General features: G+C 55.6%; 1 protein-coding gene across 12 annotated transcripts in view; it reads left to right on the forward strand.

The window, feature by feature from the left end:
- LOC119963039 (protein FAM184B-like) overlaps positions 1 to 17,149 on the forward strand; it is a 595,873-nt gene that overhangs the window by 128,429 nt on the left and 450,295 nt on the right. For 11 of the 12 annotated variants that reach the window (XR_005460015.1, XR_005460013.1, XR_005460016.1 and 8 more), the window contains exon 1: positions 10,264 to 10,888. The exons of the other annotated variant lie outside the window; for it this stretch is intronic. Coding sequence is in view for 7 of the 11 variants with exons in the window: in XM_038791539.1 (XP_038647467.1) it covers positions 10,754 to 10,888 (135 nt within the window). In the remaining 4 variants the exon portion in view is untranslated. Of the gene's footprint in view, positions 1 to 10,263; positions 10,889 to 17,149 lie in introns of those variants that run through there. 12 annotated transcript variants of the gene reach the window in all.

Here is a 17,149-nt window from a genome sequence, read left to right on the forward strand (position 1 = left end):
AGTAGTGTGGTTTTGAGTGTAGCAGTAGTACCCTCTCTACGAATGGGTCCGTTTTGTGTATCCGGACGTGCTTCCGGAGGAGAACCGGGCCCGGTGTCCTCAACCAAGATGGGAGCGAAGCCACCGTGATAGTGCCCCTGGGGAAAACAAATAGTCGTTCGTGAGGGGTCTGGTTAGTCGCAGTGCCCAGGAGGGACCTAATTGCATGGAGCGCGTCGGGGAGGACCTCCTGCCAGTGGGAGGTCGGGAGATTCCTGGACCGGAGGGTCAGTAGGACGGTCTTCCAGACCGTCGCGTTTTCCCTCTCCACCTGCCCGTTACCCCTGGGGTTATAGCTGGTAGTCCTGCTCGATGCGATGCCCTTGTCGAGCAGGTACTGACGCACGTACAACACATTAGCGTAGTGGTTAGCACAAATGCTTCACAGCTCCAGGGTCCCAGGTTCAAATTCTGGCTTGGGTCACTGCCTGTGTGGAGTCTGCACGTTCTCCCCGTGTGTGCGTGGGTTTCCTCCGGGTGCTCCGGTTTCCTCCCACAGTCCAAAAATGTGCAGGTTAGGTGGATTGGCCATGATAAATTGCCCTTAGTGTCCAAATTTCCCTTAGTGTTAGGTGGGGTTACGGGGATAGGGTGGAGGTATGGGGTTGGGTAGGGTGCTCTTTCCAAGAGCCGGTGCAGACTCGATGGGCCGAATGCCCTCCTTCTGCACTGTAAATTCTATGACAGCTCGTCGCTCATGAAGGACGAACCCCTGTCGCTGTGTACGTAGCTGGGGAAACCAAACAGGGTGAAGACACTGTGCAGGGCTCCGATGACTGTGTGGGAGGTCATATCGGGGCACGGGATGGCAAAGGGGAAGCTGGAGAATTTGTCTATGACGTTGAGGAAGTACACATTTCGATTGGTCGAGGGGAGTGGCCCTTTGAAATCGATGCTCAGGCGTTCAAAGGGCCGGGAAGCCTTTACCAGGTGGGCCTTGTCTGGTCTATAGAAGTGCGGTTTGCACTCCGCGCAGATCGGGCAACCCCTGGTGATGGCTTTTACCTCCTCGGTGGAGAAAGGCAGATTTCGGGCTTTGACGTAGTGGGCAAGCCGGGTGACCCCCGGGTGGCAGAGGTCGTTGTGGATAGCCTTTAGGTGGTCGTCTTGCGCGCTGGCGCACGTGCCGCGGGACAAGGCATCTGGGGGTTCGTTGAGCTTCCCCGGTCGATATATGATGTCGTAATTATAGGTGGAGAGTTCGATCCTCCACCTCAAGATTTTATCGTTTTTTATTTTGCCCCTTTGCGAGTTGTCGAACATGAAGGCAACCGATCTTTGGTCGGTGATGAGGGTAAACCTCCTACCTGCGAGGTAGTGCCTCCAGTGCCGTACGGCTTCCACAATGGCTTGAGCTTCTTTTTCGACTGAGGAGTGTCGAAGTTCCGAAGCGGAGAGGGTTCGGGAGAAGAAGGCGACTGGTTTCCCTGCCTGATTCAGAGTGGCGGCGAGAGCGACCTCTGAGGCGTCGCTCTCCACCTGAACGGGGACGGATTCATCCACTGCCCGCATGGCGGCTTTGGCGATGTCCTCCTTGATGCAGTTGAAGGCCTGGCGGGCCTCTGCTGACAGTGGGAAGAGTGTGGTCTTAAATAGTGGGCGGGCTTTGTCCGCATACTGGGGGACCCACTGTGCGTAATAAGAGAAGAATCCCAGGCACCTCTTGAGGACCCTGGGACAATGAGGGAGAGGGAGTTGTAAGATGGGGTACATACGGTCCGGGTCGGGGCCCAGGACTCCGTTTTCCACGACATAGCCGAGGATGGCTAGTCTGGTAGTGCGGAAAACGCATTTCTCCTTGTTGTAGGTGAAGTTCAGTTTCTGGGCGGTTTGGAGAAATCGGTGGAGGTTGGCAACGTGGTCCTGCTGATCATGGCCGCAGATGGTGACATTGTCCAAGTACGGAAACGTGGCTCGCAGCCCGTACTGGTCCACCATTCGGTCCATTGCTCGTTGGAACACTGAGACCCCATTCGTGACGCCAAAGGGGACCCGGAAGAAATGGAAGAGGCGGCCATCTGCCTCGAACGCCGTGTAGTGGCGGTCCTCCGGGCAGATTGGGAGCTGGTGGTATGCAGACTTCAGATCCACCATGGAAAAGATGCGGTACTGAGCGATCAGGTTGACCATGTCTGCAATTCTGGGGAGGGGGTACGCATCGAGGTGCATGAACGGTTAATGGTTTGGCTGTAATCAACCACCATCCAGAACTTTTCCCCGGTCTTGACGACCACCACCTGAGCTCTCCAGTGGCTGTTACTGGCCTCTATGACTCCCTCACGTAGGAGCCGCTGAACTTCGGCTCTAATAAATACTCTGTCCTGCAGGCTGTGCCGCCTGCTGCGAGTGGCTACTGGTTTACAGTTAGCCGTTAGGTTAGCGAAGAGTGGAGGGGGTTCGATTTTTAGAGTCGCTAAGCAGCATATAGTAAGAGGAAGTAAGGTCCGCCGAAGCTGAGTGTGAGGCTCTTGAGGTTGCATTGAAAGTTGAACCCGACTAAGAGTGGGGCGCAGAGGTCGGGGAGTACGTACAGCTGGAAATTAGAGTAGCAGGCGCCCTAAATTGTTAGGGTCGCAAGGGTGTGCCCTTGTATTTGGACCGAGTGCGAGCCCGAGGTGAGGGAGATAGTTTGCCGTGCAGGGAAGATAGGGAGCGAACGGCGTCTTACCAGGTCAGGATGTACGAAGCTCTCAGTGCTCCCGGAGTCGAAGAGACACGGCGTCTTGTATCCGTTGATTTGAACGGACATCATCGAGCTCCGGAGGTGCTTCGGACGCGACTGGTCCAACGTGACTTCGTTGAGTTGCGGGTAGTCGGCGGCTCAATCAGCAGTGCTGGAGTGGCCCCGTGATGACTGTCCACTGAGGTCGTAGTCGTCGAGGTGAACATCGGGTGATGGCCAAGATGGCGGCCCCCGTTGATCGCACGTGGCGGGCGATGAAGAAGATGGCGTCCAAGATGGCCCCCCCGTGGATCGCACATGGCGGGTGTCGAGGAAGATGGCGCCCAAGATGGTGGCCCCCATGACACGCACATGGCCGGCTGCGTGGGGGAGGGTTGCCAACATGGCGGCCCCCATGAGTCGCACATGTCGGGCGGAGGCGGTGTCGGCAGACACGCTGCAACGTTGCGGGGCCTGCGAGTTGGGGAAGCGATTATTCTGGACTGCGGGGGAGTTAGTAGGTTTTGATTTAGCCAGGCATACTTTGGCATAACGTCCTTTTCGACCGCAGCTGCTGCCGTGGGTGTTGGGGCTGGCCACAAAAATGGCACGCTGGTGCTCCATAGTGAGTGGGTGGCCACGCAGTGCAGGCCTGGGGCAGTCGCTGGTCGGGGGCCCACGATGGGGTCGCTTGGTCTGCAGGGAATGAGTTGAGACTTTGAAACGCGACCTCCATAGTGGTTGCTAGCGCTACCGTTTCCTCCAAGTTCTAGGCCCCTTTTTCGAGTAGTCGCTGGCGCACAAAGTTAGACCGGACCCCCGTAACGTACACATCACGGACAGCGAGTTCCATATGCTGGGAGGCAGTTACAGCCTGAAAGTTGCAGTCCCGAGCAAGGGGTTTTAAGTCGCGCAGGAAGTCCTCTAGCGACTCTGCGGGGCGCTGGCGGCAGGTAGCAAAAATGTGCCGTGCGTAGACCTGGTTTACCAGCCGCACATATAATCGGTCGAGCATAGCGAGGGCCTCAGTAGAGGAATCGGTACAGTTGAGTTGCGTAGAGATGCGATGGCTCACCCGTGCGTGCAGTAGGCTGAGTTTCTGCTCCTCTGTAGAGGAGACGGAGGTGGTCGATGCAGCCAGGTAGGCCTTGAAACACCGAAGCCAGTGTAGAAAGATTTCCTTCACCTCTGCAGCCTGCGGGTCGAGTTCTAGTCGATCAGGTTTGAGGGCTGATTCCATAGCAGTTTTCTTAAGTCTATTAAATTGATGTGACCATCAATTCACTCGAGACACGATTGGAAGTAAACTGTGGTTTTAATAGACTTACAACTGAGCTTGCCTGCAACCAGAAGAACTGAGGGCAGGCTCACACGGCTGCAGCACTTTATACTTCCTGTAGTGGGAGGGGGCCATGGGCGGAGCCGAGGGTGGAGCCCTGTACAAGCTCCTCATCTCCCCCTGTGGGCAGAGCCACGCAACGGCTCACCGACAGAGCCCACAAGGACACAATACTATACAGTGTGAATTATATGAAGTACATTCACCACACACATTATATTTCACTTTTTTCTGATCTTTCACCTTCAGGCATAAAGCTTGCTGCGGTGTCCCGTTTTCTTGGGCAGGCATGGCGATTTTGTTGGACGTCACCCCACCCTGCGCTACAGTGACTCCTCCTGATTACCAGTTGAGCTCCTCATTATTGTTGCAGGTGTTGGAAGCCGATGGGGGCCCTACTGTTGTTCCACATTGTCCTTCCAGCTCCTGGATCTCGGTGAACAGCGGCCAAGTAGACAGGGGCTGTTAGAAGGGAGGTTCAGGATTTTGACTCAGTGAGAGTGAAGGAAAGGCGAGTTAAGATGGTGTGTGGCTTGGAGAGGGAACTGCAGCTGGAGGTGGCTGCATGCATCTGCATTCCCTTGTCATTCTAGGTGCTAGAGGTTGAGGGCTTGGAACCTTGGTGAGTAGCTAGCTTTCTTCTTTCGTTATGTACTTCTAATTAAAATTCCACTGACCCCCCCCCCCCCCCCCCCCCCCCCACCACGCCGATACCTCAATTTGCGTTGAAGAAGTCGATGAACGGCTTCCATTTCCGTGAAAACCCATCAACTGACCCTCTAAAGGCGAGCTTAATTTTTTCCAGTCTTAGGAACATTGCCAGGTCGCTCACCCATACCACCGACTTCGGCAGCACCGAGTCCCTCCACTCCAGCAAAATCTATCTCCGGGCTACCAGGGAGGCAAAGGCCAAAATGTCAGCCTTTCTCGTCCCCTGGAATCCCAGGTCATCCAACACACCAAAAATCGCCACTTCTGGACTCGGAGTGGCCTTCATCTTCAGCACCTCGGACATTACATCTGTGAACCCTGCCAGAACCCTTCAGCTTTGGACATGCCCAAAACATGTGAACATGGTTTGCAGCCCTCCCCATGCACACCTGTCCTCCACCCCTTCAAAGAACCTATTCATCCTGGTCACTGTCATATGCGCCCTGTGAACTACGTTAAACTGAATAAGGCTGAGCCTAGCACATGACAAAGATGCATTCACCCTTCTCAGAGCCTTCTCCCAAATCACAGCCTCCCTCCCCGTTCCTCTTCCCACTTCTGTTTGACTTTCCCTATTGGGGCTCCTTCCCAGTCCATTAGCACCTTGTAAATCTCGGACACCTTACCCTGTCCCTCTCCTGCTTTCGATATCATCTTATCTTGTAGCCCCAGGGGCGGCAGCTCGGAAAGGACGGCACCCCTCCGGACCAGGAGCCTTCCCTGCCAACATCATCCCCATACCCTCCATCACGGTAGCATCATGGTTAGCACAATTGCTTCACAGCTCCAGGGTCCCAGGTTAGATTCCAAGCTTGGGTCACTGTGCGGAGTCTGCATGTTCTCCCCGTGTGTGCATGGGTTTCCTCCGGGTGCTCCGGTTTCCTCCCATAGTCCAAAGATGTGCAGGTTAGGTGGATTGGCCATGATAAATTGCCCTTAGTGTCCAAAACTGCCCTTAGTGTTGGGTGGGGTTACTGGGTTATGGGGATAGGGCGGTGGTGTGGGCTTGGGTAGGGTGCTCTTTCCAAGAGCCGGTGCAGACTCAATGGGCCGAATGGCCTCCTTCTGCACAGTAAATTCTATGATTCACCTCCAACAATCCCATGAGGGCCCCCAGCCCTTCCAACAGGTCCTCCTGCACCTGAAGGAACTCCAACCCGTCTAGGAATCGCAGCATTCCCTCACCCCGGTTGGGGACTCCGATTCGTAGAGCCTCTCATAAAACTCCTCAAAACCCCACTCATCTCCACTGGGTCTACTACCACTCTTCCCCTTCTGTCCTTCACCCTTCTAATCTCCCTCGCCATCGCTTGCTTCTTACGTTGGTGAGCCAGCATCCTACTCGCCTTTTCCCCATACTAATACACTGCCCCTCTGGTCCTCCGCAACTGCTCCACTGCCTTCCTTGTGGACACCAACCCAAACTCCATCTGGAGCTTCTGCCGCTCCTTCAACAACCCTGCCTCTGGGGCCTCCGAGTACCTCCTATTCACCCGCAGAATTTCGTCCACCAGCCATGCCATCTCTGCTCGTTCCACCTTGTCCCTATTCGCCCAGATCGATACAAACTCCCCCGACCACTGCCTTAAGCGCCTCCAATAGCATGGCGGCCGAAACCTCACCCGTATCATACCCCCAGATACTGGCCGTCACCCGTTCTCACACCTCCTCGTCCGCTAGCAACCCCACATCCAGTCTCCATTGCGGGCGCTGGGCCCCCCCGGTCCACTTGCAAGTCCACCCAGTGCAGCGTGTGGTTAGAGACCACAATCGCCGAGTACCCTGAGTCAACCACCCCACCAGCAGCGTCTTATCCACCATAAAATAATTGATCCCCGAGTACACCCTGTGCACATGGGAGAGGTACGAAAATTCCTTCACACTCGGTCTCCCAAACCTCCACAGATCCGGCCCCCCCCCATGCACTCCATGAACCCCTTCAGTTCCTTCACCATGCAATAACCCTCCTCGATTGCAGGCTCGATGGTCCAAACCTGGTTCAATAACCGTGTTAAAGTACCCCCCCCCCCCCCAACCCCCATAATCAACCGGTGAGAGTCCAGGTCCGGGATCTTCCCCAGCACCTGCCTCATGAACTGAACATCATCCCAGTTTGGGGAATAGACATTCATGAAGACCACTGGCATCCCTTCCAGCATCTCACTCACCATCACGAACCAACCTCCCGATTCCTCCCCATCTCAAACGCCGGCCGCTTGTTTATCAGCACTGCTACCCCTGCGTCTTCATATCTAATCCTGAATGAAATACTTGCCCTACCCACCGTTTCCTTAGCATAGTTTGGTCCCCAACCTTCAAATGCATTTCTTGCAAAAAGGCCACTTCTGCCTTCAAGCTCCACAGATGCGCGAACACACGCGACCATTTGACTGGCCCATTCAGCTCTCTCATGTTTCATAGGCTGGATTCTCTGCACCCTGGCACCAGAATCCAGCCAAATCTGCAGCTTTCTGCAGTCTGTCTCCATTTAAATAATATTCAGCTCCTTTATTCATCCGATCAAAGTGCATAGCTTCACATTTTCATGCACTATATTACCTCTGCCAAGTTTTTTGTCCACTCAGTTAACCTGTCTATATCCCTAACAATGATCACCTTCCGAACAAAGAAAATTGCTTCTACAACCTTGACAAGCCACGATAGCTTGAGTATTTTTCAGTGCTTTTAACAATACCAGTTAAATTGATTTTTTTCAAGTGCTCCAGGATCACTCCAAATTATATTGTATGAAGTCAGATCAGCAATGACTGCTGAGTCAATGCCAGATATTTTCAGGTAGTGTTTGTAGGCCGGAGAGAGTGGAAGGAGCCTTGGCAGAGCCACAATCATTGGTATGATATAAAGTATTTATTTTAGTCAAAATCCTGGAACTCCCACCTAACAGTAATCTGGGTGTACCTACACCACAGGGACTGCATCAGTTCAAGAAGGCTGCTCACTATCACCTTCTCCAGGGCAACTGGGGATGGGCAATAAATGCTGGCCTAGCCAGTGATGCCTACACTATGTAAATGATTTTAAAAAAAGTTGCTTGATTTTGTAAATAACATGAGATGTGATTCTCTAGCCTTGTTACGCTCTCACTCAAACGATACGAGGCTGGTGAATACCTGGAGAAGCCAAAAATGAGAGCCGTGCCAGGCACCAACAATTTGCGATGCAACCAGAACCCTCCCGTTGGCAAAATCATAATCTCGCCGTAGCGTGGCGAGAAACCAATTACACCATTTAAGCCCTATTTCCGTACAATTAACGAGAGCCACCCAAATCCAGCGGCCTCCCGTCATTCAGCGGTCTCCCCATCAAGTGGTCACGCTGGCGCCGATTAGTACTCCTTTTTAAAAACTTGAACCTGGTGGAAGGGCTTCTGTGGGGAGCCGAGAAGGTGAGTTGCCATCTTTGGTCACAGGCAAAGAGCCCGGGCGTCCTGGGATTGCCGCCCCTTTTTTCAGCAGGCGGGTGGGGACCCTTGGCTGGGGATAGATGACATTCCACAGGGATGAGCCACCATAGGAGGACTTGGGAGTGGCAACCGGGAAGCAACCGCTTGGGGCACCATCATGCCAACCCCTGGATCATGTGTAGCCGTTCCAGGGGCAATCCTTGTCCCTGCCCGTCTGCCCCAATGACCACCTAGATTTTTGGCTGTGTGGCTTAAGGCTATTTCTAATAGGGAATTGGCAATCGTGGTTATGTGAGCACTTCACAGATTCCAAGGGGGTTCCCGAGGGTGGGCGGTCCATGTAGCAGGTGGGTGCAATTGCCTAGCATCTCAATCATACCTTGGTGCATGGTGACTTTGCCTAATACTGCGAGAGGCAACACCAAACATGCAACAGCCAACATCCGAACACCCAGGGATGGGACACAGCTCCGGGGACATGTCCACGGCCATAGGGTGGGTGCCATTGGGGGGGAGGAGATGCCTGGAGAGATGGACCAAGGGCTCGGAGGTCAGACCGCATTGCAGAGAAAGTGACAGAGTTGTCATAATTGTTGTACACAAGGATGTTTAATGTGTAATACAAGTCCCCACTCTCCGGGACCCTTGAGAAAACAGGACATCCCTCCTGGCCTCCATTGGGGAAAGAGCCTCCCCAAGTCAGCGTCCCCGAATCTTGGCGCTGGTCTCTTCGGTGCCATCGTTGCGAGCTAGCTAGGGTTGGCTGAACCATGGTAGCACAGGGGTTAGGACTACTGCTTCACAGCACTAAGGTCCCAGGTTCGATTCCCGGCTTGGGTCACTGCCTGTGTGGAATCTGCACATTCTCCCTGTGTCTGCGTGGGTTTTCTCCGGGTGCTCCAGTTTCCCGCCTCAAGTCCTGAAAGACATACTGTTAGGTAATTTGGATATTCTGAATTCCCCCTCTGTGTACCCGAATATGCGCCAGAATGTGGCGACTAGGGGATTTTCACAGTGACTTCATTGCAGTGTTAATGTAAGCCTACTTGTGACACTAAAAAATTACTAAAATAAAACAAGTGCAGCTTATGTGTTAGTGGAGGGCTGGAGTGCGCGGTGCTGACCAATCAGCCGATGAGCCTTCATTTGCAGTGCGAAGCCTGTGGGGCCTTGTTCAGTGGATCAATTAACATTGAATAGCGTTGCTTGCCTCACTGGGCCCAGCACCAGGAAGCTCGTGGCAATTCCTGCTCACTACAACACTTAGGAATCGGGCCCATAATTAAGATTTGCATCTTTTCTAATAAAAAGTTTGAAGTCAGCTACTGTCTCTTTTAGTTTTTTTAATCAACAGTTTAGCTGCAATTTTGCTCATCATTCCTGCAGTTGAGGACTTCTTGATGATTTGGGTTGAGTCTTCTGGGAGATTACGAATTTGTACACCTACACAGCAGTTATGTTGACTTAATTAAATTTTTCCCCAACAAACTTGAAGCTGAGCTCAGCCAGTGTCTTCACTGGATTTTCGCAATCACACAGAAGCAACGATGGAGCAAAGCACTGATTTCACCAGGGTGCAGTCACTATTAACAATATAACACCTGGTTAATACTCACCCAAAAGACAATCTGAGGGGATTACTGTCTCCAACCACTAGCAGCTGATGAGCCAGCAATTAGTGCCAACGGCCTTTCAACTCGACAGAGGACGAGTGCCCGCTAGTTGAGACTATGGTATGATTTCATACAAAATGTGGAAACGATTTCAAAGAAGCACGAACAAAGGACTGTATATCACATCGCTAAAAGTTACTGGCCAACTGTAAAAAGAAGCGTGCATGTCAGCAGCAACAATCCACGTTATAAACGGGTAGTGAGGGATTTTCCACTGAATCTGATAGCTGGAGGAATGATTGGTGGAATTGAAAGACCCCTGACAGTTCATATATTTAAAAATCACGGTGTTGCGGGTCATGGGAGGTTAGTAGTCAGTTAGCCTATCGTAAACGTCCTTCATCTTGAAACGCTCGCCGTGGCAAACATTGGAGACTTTAAGAAGACCCACCTACTCCTCGATATGGATGGGGCATTGAAGCATAAAATCAGGAATACCTGGAGAGCGAGTTTATAAAGTGCAGTATCAGGACTGCCTGCGCTTCAGTGAATTAAAGCGTCTAAAAACGAGGCAATTCACCACAATTCGGACAGTTCAACTGCACACTCTCTTCCTTTAGGAGGCGTTGCCGCCTTGTGTTTTTCACATGGTGGTAAAACACGGATCTCATCTCATGAAAACTTTGCAGACAGCGCCTGGAGTGAGGGAGCATCTACCCACTAAGAGAGAGAGCGCTCCTCTCAGTCTTCATGACTGGCAGTGGCCGAGCGCTTTGACTGAACAGCTGGGATTACAGCCTCCAACCACTAGCAGCTGACGAGCCAGCAATCAGCTGCACGCGCTCTGGGCTCCTCCGCGGCTCGCTCTCTTCGAGGAGGGGGATTCGCACATCTGCCAGAGCGGCCGTCCGGCCCCTGCGCGTTCTTCGGAGGGCTCGCGCGCCACTTCTACCAGCCTGGAAACTATGGCGACGGGAGTGAACTGGACAGACCAGGGCGCCAAATGCAATGGTTCGAAAGCGACTCTGCCAGACCCGGTGCAACACTACAACCCCGACCTGCACTTGAAAATAAGCAAGAAGATAGCCCAGTTAACCAAGGTATGATCACCGAAGGTTGCATGGACGTGTTGCAACATTAAGGAGGTGTTTCTCAAACACAGTCGCTGTATGGGAAGGAATATTCGGTACAGTTTTATTTGCTGCCAGTTTGAACTGGCTGTTTTGAATAGTGGAAACTTTCTGGGTTAAAAAGGATAAAATGAAAACTCGTTTTATTCTGAATAATGTTTAAGAGGTTGGTTCGAAATGCCTAAGTCTCGTTTATGCCTATTCAAATAACGCGGTTAATTTGCTTCAGTCCCCGGTAAGCGGTGAAATGTTTGAGATGGTGTATTGTTGCCTTTTACAGGAGACCGTCTTTCCCCACACTTTTCATTCAGCGCACTAATAAATCGACCAAACTTACTTGGCCGCTAGTACCTAAATAAAAACTCCGCATAAAGCAGCAAGAAAATAAAAAATATCTTCTACCGGGTGTTTCGTTTTATTAAGCTGGTATGAGTAGAACATATAACCTTTCAGACTTGAAAATAAAGACTGTTGAATGCAAGATATTCCGGGGACAATATCAACATGAACGACACTCCTTGTAATTTCTTAGTGGGAATTCACAAATAGTTTGGAGCAGCTGTGCTCTCTATTTTTATTGCCGCGCTTGCTGAGTTACCTTTCCGGGGGGAAAAGTGGTGAAAACAACACCGCCCTTTACAAACCTTTTCAAGAGATCGTTTTGGTAAGATGGTCATGTTCCCGTGACTTGTATGTCAAGTTCTATGCATATAGTTTACCAGAGATTATTAAATAATAGGAAAATATCTTCGGACATTGTCCTTTTTTTAAGTGATCTGGCATTATGGATCCATTTGTATTTGTGTATAACGAGAAGAATATTTTATTTTACATATTAATTTGCTATGGGTACAATAGCTACTAAGTTTATCGTATTTCTTTTTCATTTATGGGTTGTGAGTACTATTGACAAGACCAACATCCATGTCCATCTTAAATGTCCCTGAGAAGCTGGTGGTGAGCTGCCGCCTTGAGCCGCTGCAGTGCATGTGGTATAGGTGCTGTTTGGGAGGGAGTTGCAAGATTTTATCCCAGCCAGTGTGAAGGAATGATGATAGGGTTTCTAGTTGGGATGTAAGTGGCTTGGAAGGGGAACTTGCAGGTGGTAGTGTTCCCATGCGTCTGCTGCCTTTGTCCTTCGATGTGGAAATGCTGGCTTTGGACTGGGGTGAGCACAGGAAGAAGTCTTACAACACCAGGTTAAAGTCCAACAGGTTTGTTTCAAATCACTAGCTTTCGGAGCACTGCTCCTTCCTCAGGCTCCAAAAGCTAGTGATTTGAAACAAACCTGTTGGACTTTAACCTGGTGCCGTAAGACTTCTTACCATGTCATGGTCACGGGGTTAGAAAGTGCTATCAAAGAAGATTTGGCTAACGCCAAGCTTCTTGAATGCTTTTGGAGCTGCACTTGTCCAGGCTAGTGGAGTGAATTCCATCACACTTCTGCCTTGTAAATAGTGGACTGATTTTAGGGTAATGAGATGGTGAGTTACTCACCACAGAATTTTCAGCCTCTGATCTGCTCTTTTAGTTACAGTATTTAAGTGGCTGCACCAGGTAGGATTTTTAACCAATGGTGACTCCCAGGATGTTGATAGTGGGGGATGGAGCACTGGTACTGTTATTGAATGTTCAGGGAAGATGATTAGAATCATATAATCCCTACAGTACAAAAGGAGGCTATGCAACCCATCAAGATGCACTGATCCTCTGAAAGAGAACCCAACCCAGGCAGATTCCCAACCCCCCCCCCTCTCCCTCTTCCCCCCCTCTCCCTCTTCCCCCCCCTCTCCCTCTTCCCCCCCCTCTCCCTCTTCCCCCCCTCTCCCTCTTCCCCCCCTCTCCCTCTTCCCCCCTCTCCCTCTTCCCCCCCTCTCCCTCTTCCCCCCCTCTCCCTCTTCCCCCCCCCCCTCTTCCCCCCCCCCTCTTCCCCCCCCCCCCTCTTCCCCCCCCCCCCTCTTCCCCCCCCCCTCTTCCCCCCCCTCTTCCCCCCCCCCCTCTTCCCCCCCCCCCCCCCTCTTCCCCCCCCCCCCCTCTTCCCCCCCCCCTCTTCCCCCCCCCCTCTTCCCCCCCCCCTCTTCCCCCCCCCTCTCCCTCTTCCCCCCCCTCCCCCCCTCTTCCCCCCCCCTCCCCCCCTCTTCCCCCCCCCTCCCCCCCTCTTCCCCCCCCCCTCCCCCCCTCTTCCCCCCCCTCCCCCCCTCTTCCCCCCCCCCTCCCCCCTCTTCCCCCCCCCTCCCCCCCTCTTCCCCCCCTCTCCCCCCCTCTCCCCCCCTCTCCCCCCCCTCCCCCCCCCCTCCCCCCCTCTCCCCCCCCCCCCTCTCCCCCCCCTCTCCCCCCCCCTCTCCCCCCCCTCTCCCCCCCCCTCTCCCCCCCCTCTCCCCCCCCCTCTCCCCCCCCTCTCCCTCCCCCTCTCCCCCCCCTCTCCCTCTTCCCCCCCCTCTCCCTCTTCCCCCCCCCTCTCCCTCTTCCCCCCCCCTCTCCCTCTTCCCCCCCCTCTCCCTCTTCCCCCCCTCTCCCTCTTCCCCCCCCTCTCCCTCTTCCCCCCCCTCTCCCTCTTCCCCCCCCTCTCCCTCTTCCCCCCCCTCTCCCTCTCCCTCTCCCCCTCCCTCTTCCCCCCCTCTCCCTCTTCCCCCCCTCTCCCTCTTCCCCCCCTCTCCCTCTTCCCCCCTCTCCCTCTTCCCCCCTCTCCCTCTTCCCCCCCTCTCCCTCTTCCCCCCCCTCTCCCTCTTCCCCCCCCTCTCCCTCTTCCCCCCCCTCTCCCTCTTCCCCCCCCTCTCCCTCTTCCCCCCCCTCTCCCTCTTCCCCCCCCTCCTCTCCCTCTTCCCCCCCCCTCTCCCTCTCCCCCCTCTCCCTCTCCCCCCCCCTCTCCCTCTCCCCCCCTCTCCCTCTCCCCCCCTCTCCCTCTCCCCCCCTCTCCCTCTCCCCCCCTCTCCCTCTCCCCCCCCTCTCCCTCTCCCCCCCCTCTCCCTCTCCCCCCCCTCTCCCTCTCCCCCCCTCTCCCTCTCCCCCCTCTCCCTCTCCCCCCCTCTCCCTCTCCCCCCCCATCCCTCTCCCCCCCATCCCTCTCCCCCCCATCCCTCTCCCCCCCATCCCTCTCCCCCCCATCCCTCTCCCCCCCATCCCTCTCCCCCCCATCCCTCTCCCCCCCATCCCTCTCCCCCCCCCATCCCTCTCCCCCCCCCCATCCCTCTCCCCCCCCCCCATCCCTCTCCCCCCCCCCCATCCCTCTCCCCCCCCCATCCCTCTCCCCCCCCCATCCCTCTCCCCCCCCCATCCCTCTCCCCCCCCCCATCCCTCTCCCCCCCCCATCCCTCTCCCCCCCCCATCCCTCTCCCCCCCATCCCTCTCCCCCCCATCCCTCTCCCCCCCATCCCTCTCCCCCCCATCCCTCTCCCCCCCCATCCCTCTCCCCCCCCCATCCCTCTCCCCCCCCCCATCCCTCTCCCCCCCCCCCATCCCTCTCCCCCCCCCCATCCCTCTCCCCCCCCCATCCCTCTCCCCCCCCCATCCCTCTCCCCCCCCCCCATCCCTCTCCCCCCCCATCCCTCTCCCCCCCCATCCCTCTCCCCCCCCCATCCCTCTCCCCCCCCATCCCTCTCCCCCCCCATCCCTCTCCCCCCCCATCCCTCTCCCCCCCCCCATCCCTCTCCCCCCCCATCCCTCTCCCCCCCCCCATCCCTCTCCCCCCCCCATCCCTCTCCCCCCCCCCATCCCTCTCCCCCCCCCATCCCTCTCCCCCCCCATCCCTCTCCCTCCCCCCTCTCCCTCTCCCTCCCCCCCTCTCCCTCTCCCTCCCCCCCTCTCCCTCTCCCTCCCCCCCCTCCCTCTCCCTCCCCCCCTCCCTCTCCCTCCCTCCCCCCTCTCCCTCTCCCCCCCTTCTCCCTCTCCCCCCCCTCTCCCTCTCCCCCCCCCTCTCCCTCTCCCCCCCCTCTCCCTCTCCCCCCCCTCTCCCTCTCCCCCCCCCTCTCCCTCTCCCCCCCCTCTCCCTCTCCCCCCCTCTCCCTCTCCCCCCCCTCTCCCTCTCCCCCCTCTCCCTCTCCCCCCCTCTCCCTCTCCCCCCCCTCTCCCTCTCCCCCCCCTCTCCCTCTCCCCCCCCCTCTCCCTCTCCCCCCCCTCTCCCTCTCCCCCCCCCTCTCCCTCTCCCCCCCTCTCCCTCTCCCCCCCCTCTCCCTCTCCCCCCCCCTCTCCCTCTCCCCCCCCCTCTCCCTCTCCCCCCCCCTCTCCCTCTCCCCCCCCCTCTCCCTCTCCCCCCCCCCTCTCCCTCTCCCCCCCCCCTCTCCCTCTCCCCCCCCTCTCCCTCTCCCCCCCCCCCTCTCCCTCTCCCCCCCCTCTCCCTCTCCCCCCCCCTCTCCCTCTCCCCCCCCTCTCCCTCTCCCCCCCCTCTCCCTCTCCCCCCCCCTCTCCCTCTCCCCCCCCTCTCCCTCTCCCCCCCCCCCTCTCCCCTCTCCCCCCCCCCTCTCCCTCTCCCCCCCCCCTCTCCCTCTCCCCCCCCCCTCTCCCTCTCCCCCCCCCTCTCCCTCTCCCCCCCCCTCTCCCTCTCCCCCCCTCTCCCTCTCCCCCCCCTCTCCCTCTCCCCCCCCTCTCCCTCTCTCCCCCCCCCTCTCCCTCTCCCCCCCCCCTCTCCCTCTCCCCCCCCCCTCTCCCTCCCCCCTCTCCCTCCCCCCCCCCTCCCCCCCTCTCCCTCCCCCCCCCTCTCCCTCTCCCCCCCTCTCCCTCTCCCCCCCCCTCCCTCTCCCCCCCCCTCTCCCTCCCCCCCCCCCTCTCCCTCTCCCTCTCCCCCCCCCTCTCCCTCTCCCCCCCCCCCTCTCCCTCTCCCCCCCCCCCTCTCCCTCTCCCCCCCCCCCTCTCCCTCTCCCCCCCCCCCTCTCCCTCTCCCCCCCCCTCTCCCTCTCCCCCCCCCTCTCCCTCTCCCCCCCCCCTCTCCCTCTCTCCCCCCCTCTCCCTCTCTCTCCCCCCTCTCCCTCTCTCTCCCCCCCCCCCTCCCCTATCCACATAACCCGATCTAACCTGCATATCTTCAGACACTAAGGGGCAATTTAGCATGGCCAATCCAACTAACCAGCATATCTTTGGACTGTGGGAGGAAATCGGAGCACCTGGAGGAAACCCACGCAGACATGGCGAGAATGGGCAAACTCCACACAGCAGTAACCCGAGTTTGAAATCGAACCTGGGTCCCTGGCGCTGTGAGAAAACAGTTCTAACCACTGTGTCACCATGCTGCCGTTGATTCTCTCTTATTGGAGATGGTCATTGCGTGGCATTTGATGTGGCGTGAATGTTACTAGCCACTTATTGTTGTCCAGGTCTTTCTGTAGATGGACACAAACTGCTTCAGTATCTGGGAAGTTGTGAAATGGTACTGAAAATTGCACAATCTTACGAGGACATCCCCAAATCTACCTTAACTTGATGGAAGATCATTAATGAAGCAGCTGAAGATACTTGGATCTTGGACATTGCCTTGATGAATACCTGAGCCCTGGGCCTAAGATGATTTTGTCTCTGACAACCACAGTCATCTTCCTTGTGCTAGATATGACTCCAACCAGTGGCATATTTCCCCCCCCCTTATTCTCATTGACTTCAGTTTTGTTATGGCTCCTTGATGCCACACTCCGTCAAATGCTCTCTTGATGTTAAGGCCAGTCCTCTCGCTTCACCCCTAGAATACAGCTGTTTTGCCCATGTTTGGCCCCCAACAACAACAACAAATTTATATGGTGCCTTTAACATGGAATTTCTCAGAATTTCACCATTCTAAAACATTGTGACAGTGAGCCACATAGGAGATATTAAATTAGATGACCAAAAGTCTTGTTTTAAGTAGTGACTTAAAAGATGAAAGTGAGGTAGAGAGGTGTATGGAGGGACTTCCAGAGCTTGAGGGACCGGTAACTGTCACTAATGGAGCAATTACAGTCAGAATATGAGGAACACAGATATCTGAGGGCTGTAACCTGAGGAGATTACAGGAGAAGAGGGAGGCATGGCCATGAAAGGATTTGAAAACAAAGATGAGAATTTTAAGATCAAGGAGCTGCTTGACTGAGACTTTAATGAAGTCTGGAACAGAGTGCCCTTGGTGAAACTCAAACTGATCAGCACTGAGAAGTGCCATTTGATAGCACTGCCAATGACACCTTCCATCACTTTGCTGATGATTTTGAGTTATTGGTGGGGTGGGAATTGTATATGTCCTACTTTTTGTGGGCAATTTTCTACATTGTC

This window comes from Scyliorhinus canicula, chromosome 3 (assembly GCF_902713615.1).
Source record: "Scyliorhinus canicula chromosome 3, sScyCan1.1, whole genome shotgun sequence".
Lineage (NCBI taxonomy): Eukaryota > Metazoa > Chordata > Chondrichthyes > Carcharhiniformes > Scyliorhinidae > Scyliorhinus > Scyliorhinus canicula.